The 12,162-nt window shown below is 53.3% G+C and overlaps 1 protein-coding gene across 1 annotated transcript; it reads right to left on the bottom strand.

Moving 5' to 3' along the window:
* Window positions 1-5,582: 5,582 nt before the first annotated feature.
* CLDN3 (claudin 3) lies at window positions 5,583-6,837 on the bottom strand. Its single transcript, XM_008580304.1, has one exon. The coding sequence runs from the start codon at window positions 6,618-6,620 to the stop codon at window positions 5,952-5,954; it is 669 nt and encodes a 222-aa protein (XP_008578526.1). The 5' UTR covers window positions 6,621-6,837; the 3' UTR covers window positions 5,583-5,951.
* Between the last annotated feature and the right edge of the window lie 5,325 nt (window positions 6,838-12,162).

Genomic DNA, 12,162 nt, shown 5'->3' with positions numbered 1-12,162 from the left:
CTTGGTGTTGTCAGCACCACGCTCAGCCACTGAGCGAACCGGCCATCCCTATATGGGATCCGAACTCATGGCCTTGGTGTTATCAGCACCGCACTCTACCGAGTGAGCCACAGGCCGTCCCGGACAAGGTGCCATTTTCTTTTTTTTTTTTCCTTTTTTTGTCTTTTTTCGTGTCCGGCAATGGATCGCAACCCTCAGTGTCGCGCCCGTACCGGACCGGGACCAGCAACGGGATCGCAACCCTCGGTGCTGCGCCCACACCTCACTCAGCCAGTGAGCGGGAACCGGTCTGTATGTGGGATCCGAACCCTCAGCGGGAGCGCCACCGTGCTCCCAAGCGGTGCACTGTAGCAGTGCGCCACCGGGCCGGCCCGTAACAGCCCTCTTGATTGTACATAAGACACAGGTGTTGTGCTGGCATAAAGACAGACATATAGACCAATGGAATAGAATGGAGATCCCAGAAATAAACACTCATATGTGGACAAATAATTTTCTTTCTTTTTTTTTTTTTTAAAAGATGACCGGTAAGGGGATCTTAACCCTTGACTTGGTGTTGTCAGCACCACGCTCACCCAGTGAGCAAACCGGCCATCCCTATATGGGATCTGAACCCGTGGCCTTGGTGTTACCAGCACCACACTCTCCTGAGTGAGCCACAGGCCGGCCCAAGGACAAATAATTTTCAGTGAGGATACCAAGACTATACAATGAGTGTCTTCTCCAGGCTACACCATGGGCATGAAACTTGTCTCTCCTTCACTGAGCATCAGCTTAACGCCAGGCACTCTGCTAGGCTCGGGGCATACCAAGGTCAACAGGATGCCTAGGGCCCCTCCCCAACACAGTAGATAGTCTGGCTGCAGTGGCATGGTCCTAGATGCACAGGTGTCGGGAACCTTCCCTCAGCTGAAACATGAAGTGACCTCTAAGCTTGCCAAGTGGGCTGAGATGAGGTTGGAACCTGTGCCAAGAGGAGAGAACTTGAGCTGAGGCCCCAGGTCCAGAGAGTACAGGATTTTAGAGGAAGGGAAGGAAGGATGTCTAGTGGGGTTGGCCTTGGTGGCTGGGATGCGGAGGAAGGGGGAGAATACAGAAAGCACAGGCAGGAACTGAGAAGCTCGCACGGCCCCACTCTTGCAGGGGCTCTTAAGACATGCCGTGGGGTCTGGCGGAATCCTTGGAGCCACCTGGGGATAAGGGACCTGAAGGATTTTTTTTTTTTTAAAGATGACCGGTAAGGGAATCTTAACCCTTGACTTGGTGTTGTCAGCACCACGCTCAGCCACTGAGCTAACCGGCCATCCCTATATAGGATCCGAACCCATGGCCTTGGTGTTATCAGCACCGCACTCTCCCGAGTGAGCCACGGGCCGGCCCTAGGGACCTGAAGGATTTTAAGTAGGCGAGTGACATGGTCAGATTTAGGATTGTTTTGAGGTGAATGGCTTGTAAAGGGCATAGCTGGTTGTGGGTGTGGTGAGGGATCCTGGAGACCAGGGACCCTCTTGAGGCTGTTACAGAAAGATGGCGGTGGGCTAGCAGGAGTCGTGGCAGTGCAGGTGGAGAAGAGACGTGGACACATCTAGAAATAATGAGAGGGCTGACGGCCTGAAGCCCAGTCTCATCACCTTGTGAGCCTTGTGGCCCTGCTGTGTAAAGCCTACCTTTCTCATGGGATCAAATACAGCAGGTCCAATATCACCTCTTTTACAGATGAGAGCTAGAAGCGGCAAGTGACTTGTTCAAGGTCCCCAGTGGGCACCAGGAGCCGATGCTCTCCCTGTCTTCTTCAGGGCTCTGCAGAGCCTGCTTGCCTTGGCATGCATGACCTTTAAATGGAACCCTGGTAGGGAACGAGAAGGAAGGTACTGTCTGTTCTTCCAGGCCTGCCCCAGACCTTGAGGGAGTTACAATAAATGCTGTGTTTGTTTGATAAAGCACTTGGCGTTTGGTCTCAGCTGGAGGAAGAGCTAGAACAGGTGTGGCCAGACCAGGGTGCCTGCGGCTCCACAGTGGGAGGTGGGTGAGACAGAGCCCCAGGGCCTGGCAGGGGGATTTTGAAGAAACCCAGGGACTTTCTCATGACCCAGCCATCTCCCTCATGTTCTCAGGCTCCTGCCTGGCCGAATATACCAAAATATTAACAAACTCACGTTAATTGAGCTCCCGCTGCAGGCCTAGCGGTTGTGCCAGGTGCTTGTCATGGAAACAGGCAGATAGGCGTGCCTTCATTCCACAGACACCTCTGACCTGCCTCCCCATGCCAGCCTGTGCTGGGTGCTGCAGACAGAAGGAAGCTCAGGACACTGTCCCTGACCTTGGGAGATAACCTTCTGGTGGGGAAGTCTGACAGCAAACAAAACATCTATATAGTGTAATATGTGCTGTGATGGGGAGAGAATAGGCTACCTGGGAACCCAGAGGATGGCTCAGCTAATCCTCGACACAGCCCAGTGCTACTGTTGTACCCATTTTGTAGATGAGGAAACTGAGGCTGAGGAAGTGAACTGCACTGTTTACTCCGTCAGTTTGGTTCTGGCTAATTTTCCTCTGCAGGGGGCAATAAGGATAAAGATGCGGATGGAAAAGACAAATTAGAGGGGTCCTCATGGATAATCCGGCCCATGCCCCCTTATTGAAATTATAGGGAAACAGACCTAGAAGAGGAAGAGAATTGCTCAGAGCCACATCGGAAAGGAGTTGCCAAGTTGGATCTAGAAATCAGGTTTCCTGACTCGCAGCTCAGGGTGTGTTCCTTGACACCAAATGCCTTTCTCTGCTCCAGCCCTATGAAGACTCCCTGGGACCCTCCTCAGCTTGTGGTCTGTGTGCTGCAAGCTCCACCCCCTCTGCTTAGGCTGTAGACTCCAGAAAGGATATAAAGAAGTCAAGTTAGGGCAGCCCCTGAAGCCAGGCAAGGATGTGTGTGCATGAGTGGGAGGGTATAGGAATGGAGTGGGGCACCTCAGTAACCGCCTCCCCTGGGGACGCCCCTGGGGCGCCCGGGTGTGGGGAGAGACCAGGGAGCCAGAGGAGAGTCTGGAGCCCTGGGGCCCTGACCATCCCCACGCAGGACTAGGTCTGTCTCCCTTCTCTGCCACATCCCTCTGGCTTGGAGGTGCTGGGTTAGGCTACAGGAGGCACAGAGTGTGGCTGGGAGTGCTGAGGTCCAGCCTCCCCTCTTGAAGCTGATGGTAAATTAGTAACCCTGCTTCTGGGACCCAGTGCCCCTCAGTTCTGGTTTGGCATAACCTGGCTCCCAGGCTGCCCCGGCCGGGGACTGCTGGGGGTGGAAGCAGATGCAACCTCTTGGTCCTCCGTTCCTCCGTCCCCCTTCCCCAAATCCCATCCCAGACAGGCCCATAGAAACCTCCTTTCAGTTCCCTGCCCCTCACTTCCTATCCCTGAGCTGTCTCCTTGCTGAAGCCCCCCGCCCTCCCTCCGGGAGCGCTTTCTTCTACTGAGCCCCGCCCCCTCACCGGGCCGGCATCCTCTTCTCCAGCGCTCTCCGGGATCCAGCTCCACCAGCCATCCCCCTCGGCCTGCCTGTGCACTCAGTTTTACTCTCGCTGTCTTTTTTCCCCTAGGCTGGAAGAGTGGTTCCCAAAGGAAAACCTGTTGGGGAGAGTAATCCAAGCACCCAGTCTTTTCCTAGAATCCTGCAGAGAGTGACCTAAAGCTAGAGAACACTTACTATTAATAGTAACCCACTTCCTCTTCCTTGGGTCATTAAGGGTGACAGCACGTTGGTGTTCCTTAACCAGAGGAGAATTTTTATGTAGCTAAGTAGAGTGTTCTATTAAGAAATTGAACTGCTACAGGGACTTTTGCTGCAGCCAAAAAAGTCTGAGAGATAATATCTTAGAAATAGGTAATTTCAAGTCTCTCTCCAATTCCCCAATACCTGTATGATCCTCCCTTGCCCTCAAGTTGCCAGCTTGGCCTATGAGTCCCTTTTAATCAAACCTTTTTTTTTTTTCCGTGGCTGGGTTGTATAGGGATCTGAAGCCTTGGCTTTGGTGTTACAACACTGTGCTTTAACCAGTTGAGCTAACCGGCCAGTCTTAAGTAAACGTCTTGGACACGCAGTCCTCAGCTTCTGATTTTACATCTTACTTCCCTCTCACTTTTCCATTCACTGCTTCTGCTCCCACGCCCCTTGCTAAGGCCACCAGGGACCACCTTGCTGCTCTTACCCCCATGGCTACTCCTCAGGCCTCATCCTGCCTGACCACTTCTGCAGCCTTGGACGCTGTAGCTAACACCCACTTCCTTGAAACTCTTTTTTTCTTTTGGTTTCTGGACTGATCTCATCCACTCCCTTGGCTTTGGTTGCCATCTGTATGCTAACAACTCCCAAGTTTACCAAATCTCTATGTATGTCCTCCTACTTTCCGGACATCTCTCCCTAGATGTCCCATAGGCTTGTCAGACTCTACACACTCAAAATTGAACCCCCAGAAGCCTGATCTCCTATTTTGGTAAATGGCCCCATTATCCATCAGTAACTGAAGGCGAAGATCGAGGTTATCCTAGATTCTTTCCTCTCCTCATTCTGCACATCCACATAGCTCTCAAGTCTTGCTCATCTGGCTTCCTTAACAGCCCCCATCAGGTTCTGCTCCTCCTCCCAGCCCCTGACTCATTTCTGGCCATCAACATCTCCTGTGGGGATGGCTGCATATCCTCCAACATGGTCTCCCTGCCTTCATCTCTTCCTTGAGTCCCAGCTCTGCAGGGGCTGCTGGAGAGGTTATTTTAAATCTGACCACATATTTCCCTTCCACAACTCCCTAACGGCCAGAGTTAGGTCCAAAGTCTGTAATTTCATGACTCGGCCTGTCTGTGCTGGGCCCTTAGGCGTCCCCACCACTCCCTCTATCATGTTGCAAACCATCCAGCCATTGGGAATCTCTCACCTGCTAAGCAGAGCTGTTCGTCTCTTGCACTGGGCCTGAGCTCAGGCCCGTTTTCCCACTGCCTGGACCTCCTGTGCCTTCTCCAAGGCACAAGTGCTTCTCAGGAATGTTGTTTAGCTCAGGCCCCTTTGAGATAAATAACCGTGACATATGCCCCTTCTGAGACCTCCCTCTTTTTTTTCTCTTGAGGGTCCCAGGAAGAAGATGGGGTCCCTTTCTCTTCTCCAGGTGAGAAGATTTTGCCCAGCTTTACTTTGGTGGTGTGTTTTTATCGAAAAATAATAGGTCTTTCTGTTTTCCTTCTCCAAATATGAAATCACAGTGTCCAATGTGCTCTTTCACGCGGCACACCAGAGATTGGGAATCTGTAGCGCACTGCAGAGGATCCATGCACCTTTCCCTCAACCCCCCATTCCCCCACCCCCCTGCCCCTCAGCATGCTGAAAGTGCTCATGCCGCTCTCTAGACTGGGCCTCTGTTTTGTTCATTGCCTGAGTCCGCAGTGAGTAGGCAAGTGACCACCCAGTGAGCACCAGGCTCAGCTTACAACCCCAATTTCTCGCTACTGAACCTCTGTCCTGCAGAGCAGGGCGACGGGAGAGCGGTATCCAGCCAAGGCCGACCCCTGAGGGGGCGCTCAGGACAAGGAGGCGCCAGCAATTGCAAAACGAAAGGCTTTTATTGAAAAATATCAAGTGGCCCATTTCATGGCTGCCGGTTCCCCTGCCCATCGCAGGCTTGGGGCAGCAGCCCGACGGGGCGGGCAAGTAGCAGTGGCCACCCCAGCAACGCGCTCCAGAGGGACGAGGTTTCACTGTGTATGCGGGTTGGTCCCTGAGCCCCGCAGTCGGCTCCCTGGCCGGCGGAGGGGTGGCAGCTGGGGAAGGGGGCGTCGAGCCGGCCCCTCCAAGCCCAGCGAGGGGGCTTCCCGGCATCTGGGGGTGGGCTGGTCTCCGATGCAAGGCTGCACGCTGGGCTGATGGGCGCTCCAGCTCGTGGTGGAGTTGGGGTCTCCCTGCGTCTGCCCCCTCAGACGTAGTCCTTGCGGTCGTAGGCTGTGCCCGTGCCGGTGCCAGTGCCTGGGCCGGCGGAGCGCGGCGCCGAGTAGAGGATCTTGGTGGGCGCGTACTTCTTCTCGCGCGGTGGGCACGAGCAGCAGAGCAGCGCGCCCCCCAGCAGCTGCAGCGCGCAGGCCGCCCAGCCCACGTAGAGGGCGGCGCCCATCTCCCGCTTCTGCGACTCGGGCACCAGGGAGTTGTAGAAGTCCTGGATGATGGTGTTGGCCGACCAGGACACCGGCACGAGGGTGAGGAGGGCGGCCAGCAGGAACAGCACGCCCGCCACGATGGTGATCTTGGCCTTAGACGAGTCGTCCTGCACGCAGTTGGTGCACTGGGCGCCCACGATCGCCACGAGGAGCCCGAAGGCGGCCAGCAGGATGGCCACGACGATGAGGGCGCGGGCCGCCTGCAGGTCCTGCGGCAGCGCCAGCAGCGAGTCGTACACCTTGCACTGCATCTGGCCGGTGCTCTGCACCACGCAGTTCATCCACAGGCCCTCCCAGGTGATCTGCGCTGTGATGATGCTGCTGCCGATGAAGGCCGACACGCGCCACATGGGCAGCGCGCAGCACACGATGGTGCCCAGCCAGCCCAGCACGGCCAGCGTGGTGCCGGTGATCTCCAGGCCCATGGACATGGCTGCCGCGTCAAAGCCGGCTCCGCCGGGCAGCTCCGGGTGCGGGGAGGCTAGGGGCCGGGGCCGCGGGCCTGGGCAGGAGCTGTGGCGCGCCGACGGACGGACGGACGCCCAGACGGACGGACGCGCGGACGGCTGGCGCTAACGGCTCAGCTCCGCACGCTCGCGCCGCGGCTGCGCCTGCACCTGCCTGTGGCTGTCTGCACTGGCGGAGGCGACTGGGTTGGCCCTGGGCTGGGGCCGGTTAGTCTTAGCTCCGTGCCCAGCGCTCCGGTGGGGGCGGGAGGGGCGGAGCCCGCGCTCCCCCGCCTGGGGACAGTGACGTGGTCCCTCCTCCCACCTTCACCGAGCGTCCTGGGAGGAAGGACTTGGCCTGGAGAGGCGCACAGCGCGGGGGGTAGGGGTGGGGGAATGCTGGGGAGGGCCTGCGCCCCCCCACCCCGCCTCTCGAAGAGAATTCTCCTGGGCAGGCCAAGGGAGGGGTGCTTCAGGGATTTGAGATGCAAATCACAAACTGCTTGACACTTCCTCCCCCCCTTACCACCTCCCCCCCGCCACACTCCCCCGCGCGCTTTTCGGTGCCGTTGGCAAGGGCGGCGTGGGGATGGGGGCGCTGCCAACTACCTGGAACGGCGGGGACGCTAAGAGCCCAGTGTGGGCGTGGCCACGGCTGTTTGCAGGAGTGGGTGGCTGCCCCAGGAGCTGCGCATCTGCTCCTCTGTCGCTCCACCCTCTGAGACAGTACACACCTTGCTCTGTCCCGGCCTCCTGCAGGACCCAGAAGTGAGGGACCGCCTGCAAAGACCCCCGGAAGATTCCCCTGAGCTCGGTGCTGAGTTCACATTCTTCTCCAGCCCCTCCAGCTCCCTCCGCTCATAGCTTTTCGCAGTGAACCTGGATCCCTTTAGCTGAGCTGCGCTCCCGTCCCAGAACCCCTCCCCCTCATTGAGTCCCCTTTCCTCACGGATCTCTGTCCTTCCTATCTTTGAGCACCGAGTCAATGCCAGGGTCCACCTTAATAACGTGGTGGTGAAAGAGGTTTGCTCCAGGCAAAAATAAGAAATCAGAAACGCTGCCTGCGGAGCCCTTGCTCCCTTGGAGGTTCTGCCTGGTCTGCCCCCCACCCTAATCCCTCCATCTCTTCTCTTCCCCTCGCTGCAGCATTTGGGTCTCCTGGCTGTGGCTCCTGTGTGCCACAGGCTCCCACTTCAAGGCCCCTGCGCTTGCTCCACCCTCTGCATGGGACATTCCCACAGAGAGCCACAGGGCTTTTTCCTAATCCCCTTTTTCCTAACCTCCCACTGAAGCCTCTCCTGACGACCCTATTTAAAATCGCACCTCCTTACCCCCAATGGCCTGTCCCGTTTTTATATTTTTATGCTCTCCTTGGCGTTTTAAGCCATTTGATATACTATATATTTTTATTTATTTTTAACTCTCTCTCTCTCTCTCTCTGCTCTAGTCCATCAGCTCCACTGGGACATCCAGAGATCCCAAAATCGGCAAGGATTTTTGGTGGTTTTATTCACTGCTTCTTCCCAGTGCCTAGAACAGTGCTGGGTACTCAAGAGATAGTTGATTTAGTGACTTGAATGAAGGGAAGATGTCCCTTTCTCGTATTCCTGCAACCTTGCCTGCCTGGGCAGTGCCTAGAACAGTGCTGGGTACTCAAGAGATAGTTGATAGTGACTTGAATGAAGGGAAGATGTCCCTTTCTCGTATTCCTGCAACCTTGCCTGCCTGGGCCCTCCTGCTGGCATCAATGACTGATAATGGGATAAGACTGTTACCTGAATCAGGGGTCTTTGAAATCTAGGAGGAATGAAGGGCTCTTCCAGGGGGATGAGACAGCTCATTGAGCTGTGTTTAGAGTGTTTTCTGGGTTGCCCCACATCTCTCTGTCAGCATGCAGACTGTGTCCTCTTCCGGAAGTGCCCAAGCCCTGGGGAGATAGAAGAGTAAGGTAACAGGGCCAGAGGCCCATGGAAACCAGGGTCCTACTTCCTGCAGGGGCAAAGGTCTTGGGCTGGGCCTGGGCAGGGCTGGGAGTGCCTGGCCAGAGGGCCCAGCTGGTGCTGGGTGGGGGCCTCTCTGGAGGAAGTTCGTGTAGCCCTGTCCTCTTCAGTGGAGTGCTGGCTGTTACAGTATACTGGCTGGTGGCGGTGGCTTTGGGCCAGAAGATATGTGGTACCCACAGGCAGTATGGCTAGGCTTTGGTTGGGGACTCAGGTCACATGCTTTTGGCAAGAGAGTGGGCCCCTGCTGGATTGTCACTTATGCCTGGGTTGGGCTGCAAGGCTGGGGAAAGTCACGTCACCTCTCTTAGCCTGTTTCCTCCTCTATAAAATGAGGAAAATGATGTCTTGTTGACTTACCTCACAAGTTGTGGTGAGAACAGAGGTGCTATAAATGAGAAAATAAGCAGGACAGGGCATGCCAGTTGCAGAGGAATTATATGGAGAAAAAGTGCAGGGTTTAATCAGATCTGAATTTGAGTCTGACTCATGGGTCATGAGACCTTGAGCACGTCCTTTTCCCACCTTGAGCCTCAGTGTCCTCATCCGTGAGAAGGAAATTGTTCTGAGTTGCTTGGGTTAGGGGGACAGGCGGGAAGAGGTAGCTTGTTCTTGAGGTTGGGTGAGGTGGATCTGCTGAGCAGGGCTGCATAGAGATGAGGCAAGAGGGACAGAGAGCATGGTGCTTGGGGGCCAAACTTCAGGGACTCTGCGACTAAGACTTTGGCTCTGGGCAAACAGAGCTCCAATCTGCGTTTGAGGTTGGGTGAGGTGGATCTGCTGAGCAGGGCTGCATAGAGATGAGGCAAGAGGGACAGAGAGCATGGTGCTTGGGGACCAAACTTCAGGGACTCTGCGACTAAGACTTTGGCTCTGGGCAAACAGAGCTCCAATCTGCGTTTTGCTCAATATCTACCATGGTTCTTACAACTCAACAATAAAATGACAAATAACCCAATTAAGAAATGGGCAAAGGATCTGAACGGACATTCAGAATAGAAAAAGAAGATGGCCAACAAAAATGTCCGCCACGCACATGAAGAGATGCTGAGCGTCATTAGGCATTAGGGAAATGCGAATTGAAACCACAAAGAGACACCTCCTCTCACCCAGTGGGATGGCTGTAATAAAAAACACAGTAACAAGTGCTGGTGAGGATGTGGAGAAATTGGAACCCTCTGCACTGCTGGTGGGAATGTGAAATGGTGCAGCTGCTTTTGAAAACAGTCTGGGCCATTCCTCAGAAGGTGAAACATAGAGTTACCATATGACTCAGCAATGCCACTCTAGGTATTTAACCAAGAGAAATGAAAACATATGTTCACACAAAGAACTTGCACACCAATGTTTATAACAGTGTTATGCATAATAGCTCAAAAGTGGACACATCCTAAATATCCATCAACTGACGAATGGATAAACAAAATGTGGTCTACCCATACAATAGGATATCATTTAGCCATAAAAAGGAATAAAGTACTGACGCATATTGTAATATGGATGAAACTTGAAATATTATGGTAAGTGAAAGAAGCCAGTCACAAAAGACCTATTGTATGATTGTATTGGTAATTGTATGATTCCATGTATGAAAAATATCCAGAATAGGAAGATCTATAGAGACAAAAAGTGGATTGGTGATTGCCAGGAGCTGGGGGGAGGGTGTTGGGAGGAAATGGAGAATGACTGCTAATGGGTACAGGGTTTCTTTTGGGAGTGATGAAAATGTTCTACAACCGATTATGCTGATGGTTCCGTAACTCTGTGAATATTCTAAAAATCATTGAATTGTACAATTTGCATTGGTGAGTTGTATGTACACTAAAGCTGTTGAAAACCACTGTGGTGCTTGGGACCTGCAATGTGTCTGTGTGAGTGTGTTGCTTGAGTGTGTGTGTGCCCCAGAAGGTTCGATGAAGGTGTCTTTAAATGGAAAGTGCTGTGAGGGTGTGGAGGGGGGATTAGGTCTCCAGGCATAATGGACACCCCACCTCCACTCCTGAACCTCCTGTCCAAAAGCAGCAGCACATGATTTCACTTCAACTCAGTTATTTTATTATCCTTAGGTCTGATAACTAATACATTAACGAAATATCAAGGTGAGACAGCTGCTCCAGGAATGAATCCTGGTAGTAAGTGCTGAGTAGCCACAGGGAAGGCAGTTCTGCGGTTGGGTTGGTTCAGGAGAGTTTCCTGTAGGAGGCTGGGCAGGAGATGGTGGAGAACGATTTGGCTGGTGGAGGTGACTAGGAGTGATTGGACAGAATGATGTGTGTGCGTGCGTGTGAGTGTGTGTGTGCAGCACGTGACTGAATTCGGGTAACTGAGTGTGTCATTTGGGGTGAACTGTATGCACGTGCACGTGTGTGTGTGAGTGCTCGATATTTGCATGTGGTGTGTCTGGCTGTGTGAGGATGAGAAATAAACAGTAAAGATAACACAGATCATTAAATGGATGTTTTAAACTTCCTTGTCAATTTCACTTGCTCAAAGTGCTAAGCCAGGGGTTGCAAACTGCAGTCCAGGGGCAGAATTCAGTTTGCAAAGAGTTTTGTTTGGCCAGCACAAAGTTCTTCTAAAAACTGAGTTAGAATGCTTCTAAGACACTTATGTATACTCCGGTTGATACTGGTACTCCATATCTATTATCTTTTTTTGTTTTAATTGAAATTTTAATTTTGAGATCATTGTAGATTCACATCCAATTGTACAAAATAATACAGAGAGATCCTGTCCCCTTTACTCAGTTTTCCCCAATGGTAACATCTTGTGAAAGTGTAGTACAGTATCACAGCAGGATATTGACGGTCACAGGATTCAGAACTTTTCCATCATGGGGGGGATCCCTCAGTTGCTCTTTCACAGCCACTCCCACTTCCCTCCTAACCTCATCCCCACCCTGTGTCTGCAGTCAGGAATCTGTTCTCCATTTCTACACTTTTGCCATTTGAAGAATGTTACATAAATGGAATCATACAGTATATAACCTTTTGGGACTGGCTTTGTTCACTCAGCATGATTCTCTGGTGATTCATCCAGGTTGTCTCGCGTATCAATAGTTTGTTCCCTTTTCATGGCTGAGTAGTATTCCACCATGTGGATTTCCACATGTCACCTGGGTTGTCTCCAGTTTGGGGCTAGTACAGGTAAGGCTGCTATAAACATTCATGTACAGGTTTTTGTGTGAACGTGTCTTCATTTCTACATGATAAATGCCCAGGGGTGCAACTTCTGGGCTATATGGCAGTTGCATGTTTAGCTTTTTTTTTTCTTTTCCTTTTTGTCTTTTTTTCGTGTCCAGCAACGGACCGCAACCCTCAGTGTCGTGCCCGTACCGGACCGGGACCGGCAACGGGATCGCAACCCTCGGTGCTGTGCCCGCCCCTCGCTCAGCCAGTGAACGGGAACCGGTCTGTATGTGGGATCCGAACCCTCGGTGGGAGCACCACCGCACTCCCAAGCGGCGCACTGTAGCAGTGCGCCACCGGGCCGGCCCACATGTTTAGCTTTTTAAGAAGCTGCCAACC

Source organism: Galeopterus variegatus, unplaced genomic scaffold (genome assembly GCF_000696425.1).
Source record: "Galeopterus variegatus unplaced genomic scaffold, G_variegatus-3.0.2 Scaffold2064, whole genome shotgun sequence".
Taxonomy (NCBI): Eukaryota; Metazoa; Chordata; class Mammalia; order Dermoptera; family Cynocephalidae; genus Galeopterus; species Galeopterus variegatus.
Note: the sequence above shows the minus strand (reverse complement) of the source record. Positions and strands in the feature narration are given on the sequence as shown.

Excerpts from the sequence above, each read along its gene's own strand:
- CLDN3 (XM_008580304.1), bottom strand. The coding sequence starts at position 6,620 with ATGTCCATGGGCCTGGAGATCACCGGCACCACGCTGGCCGTGCTGGGC.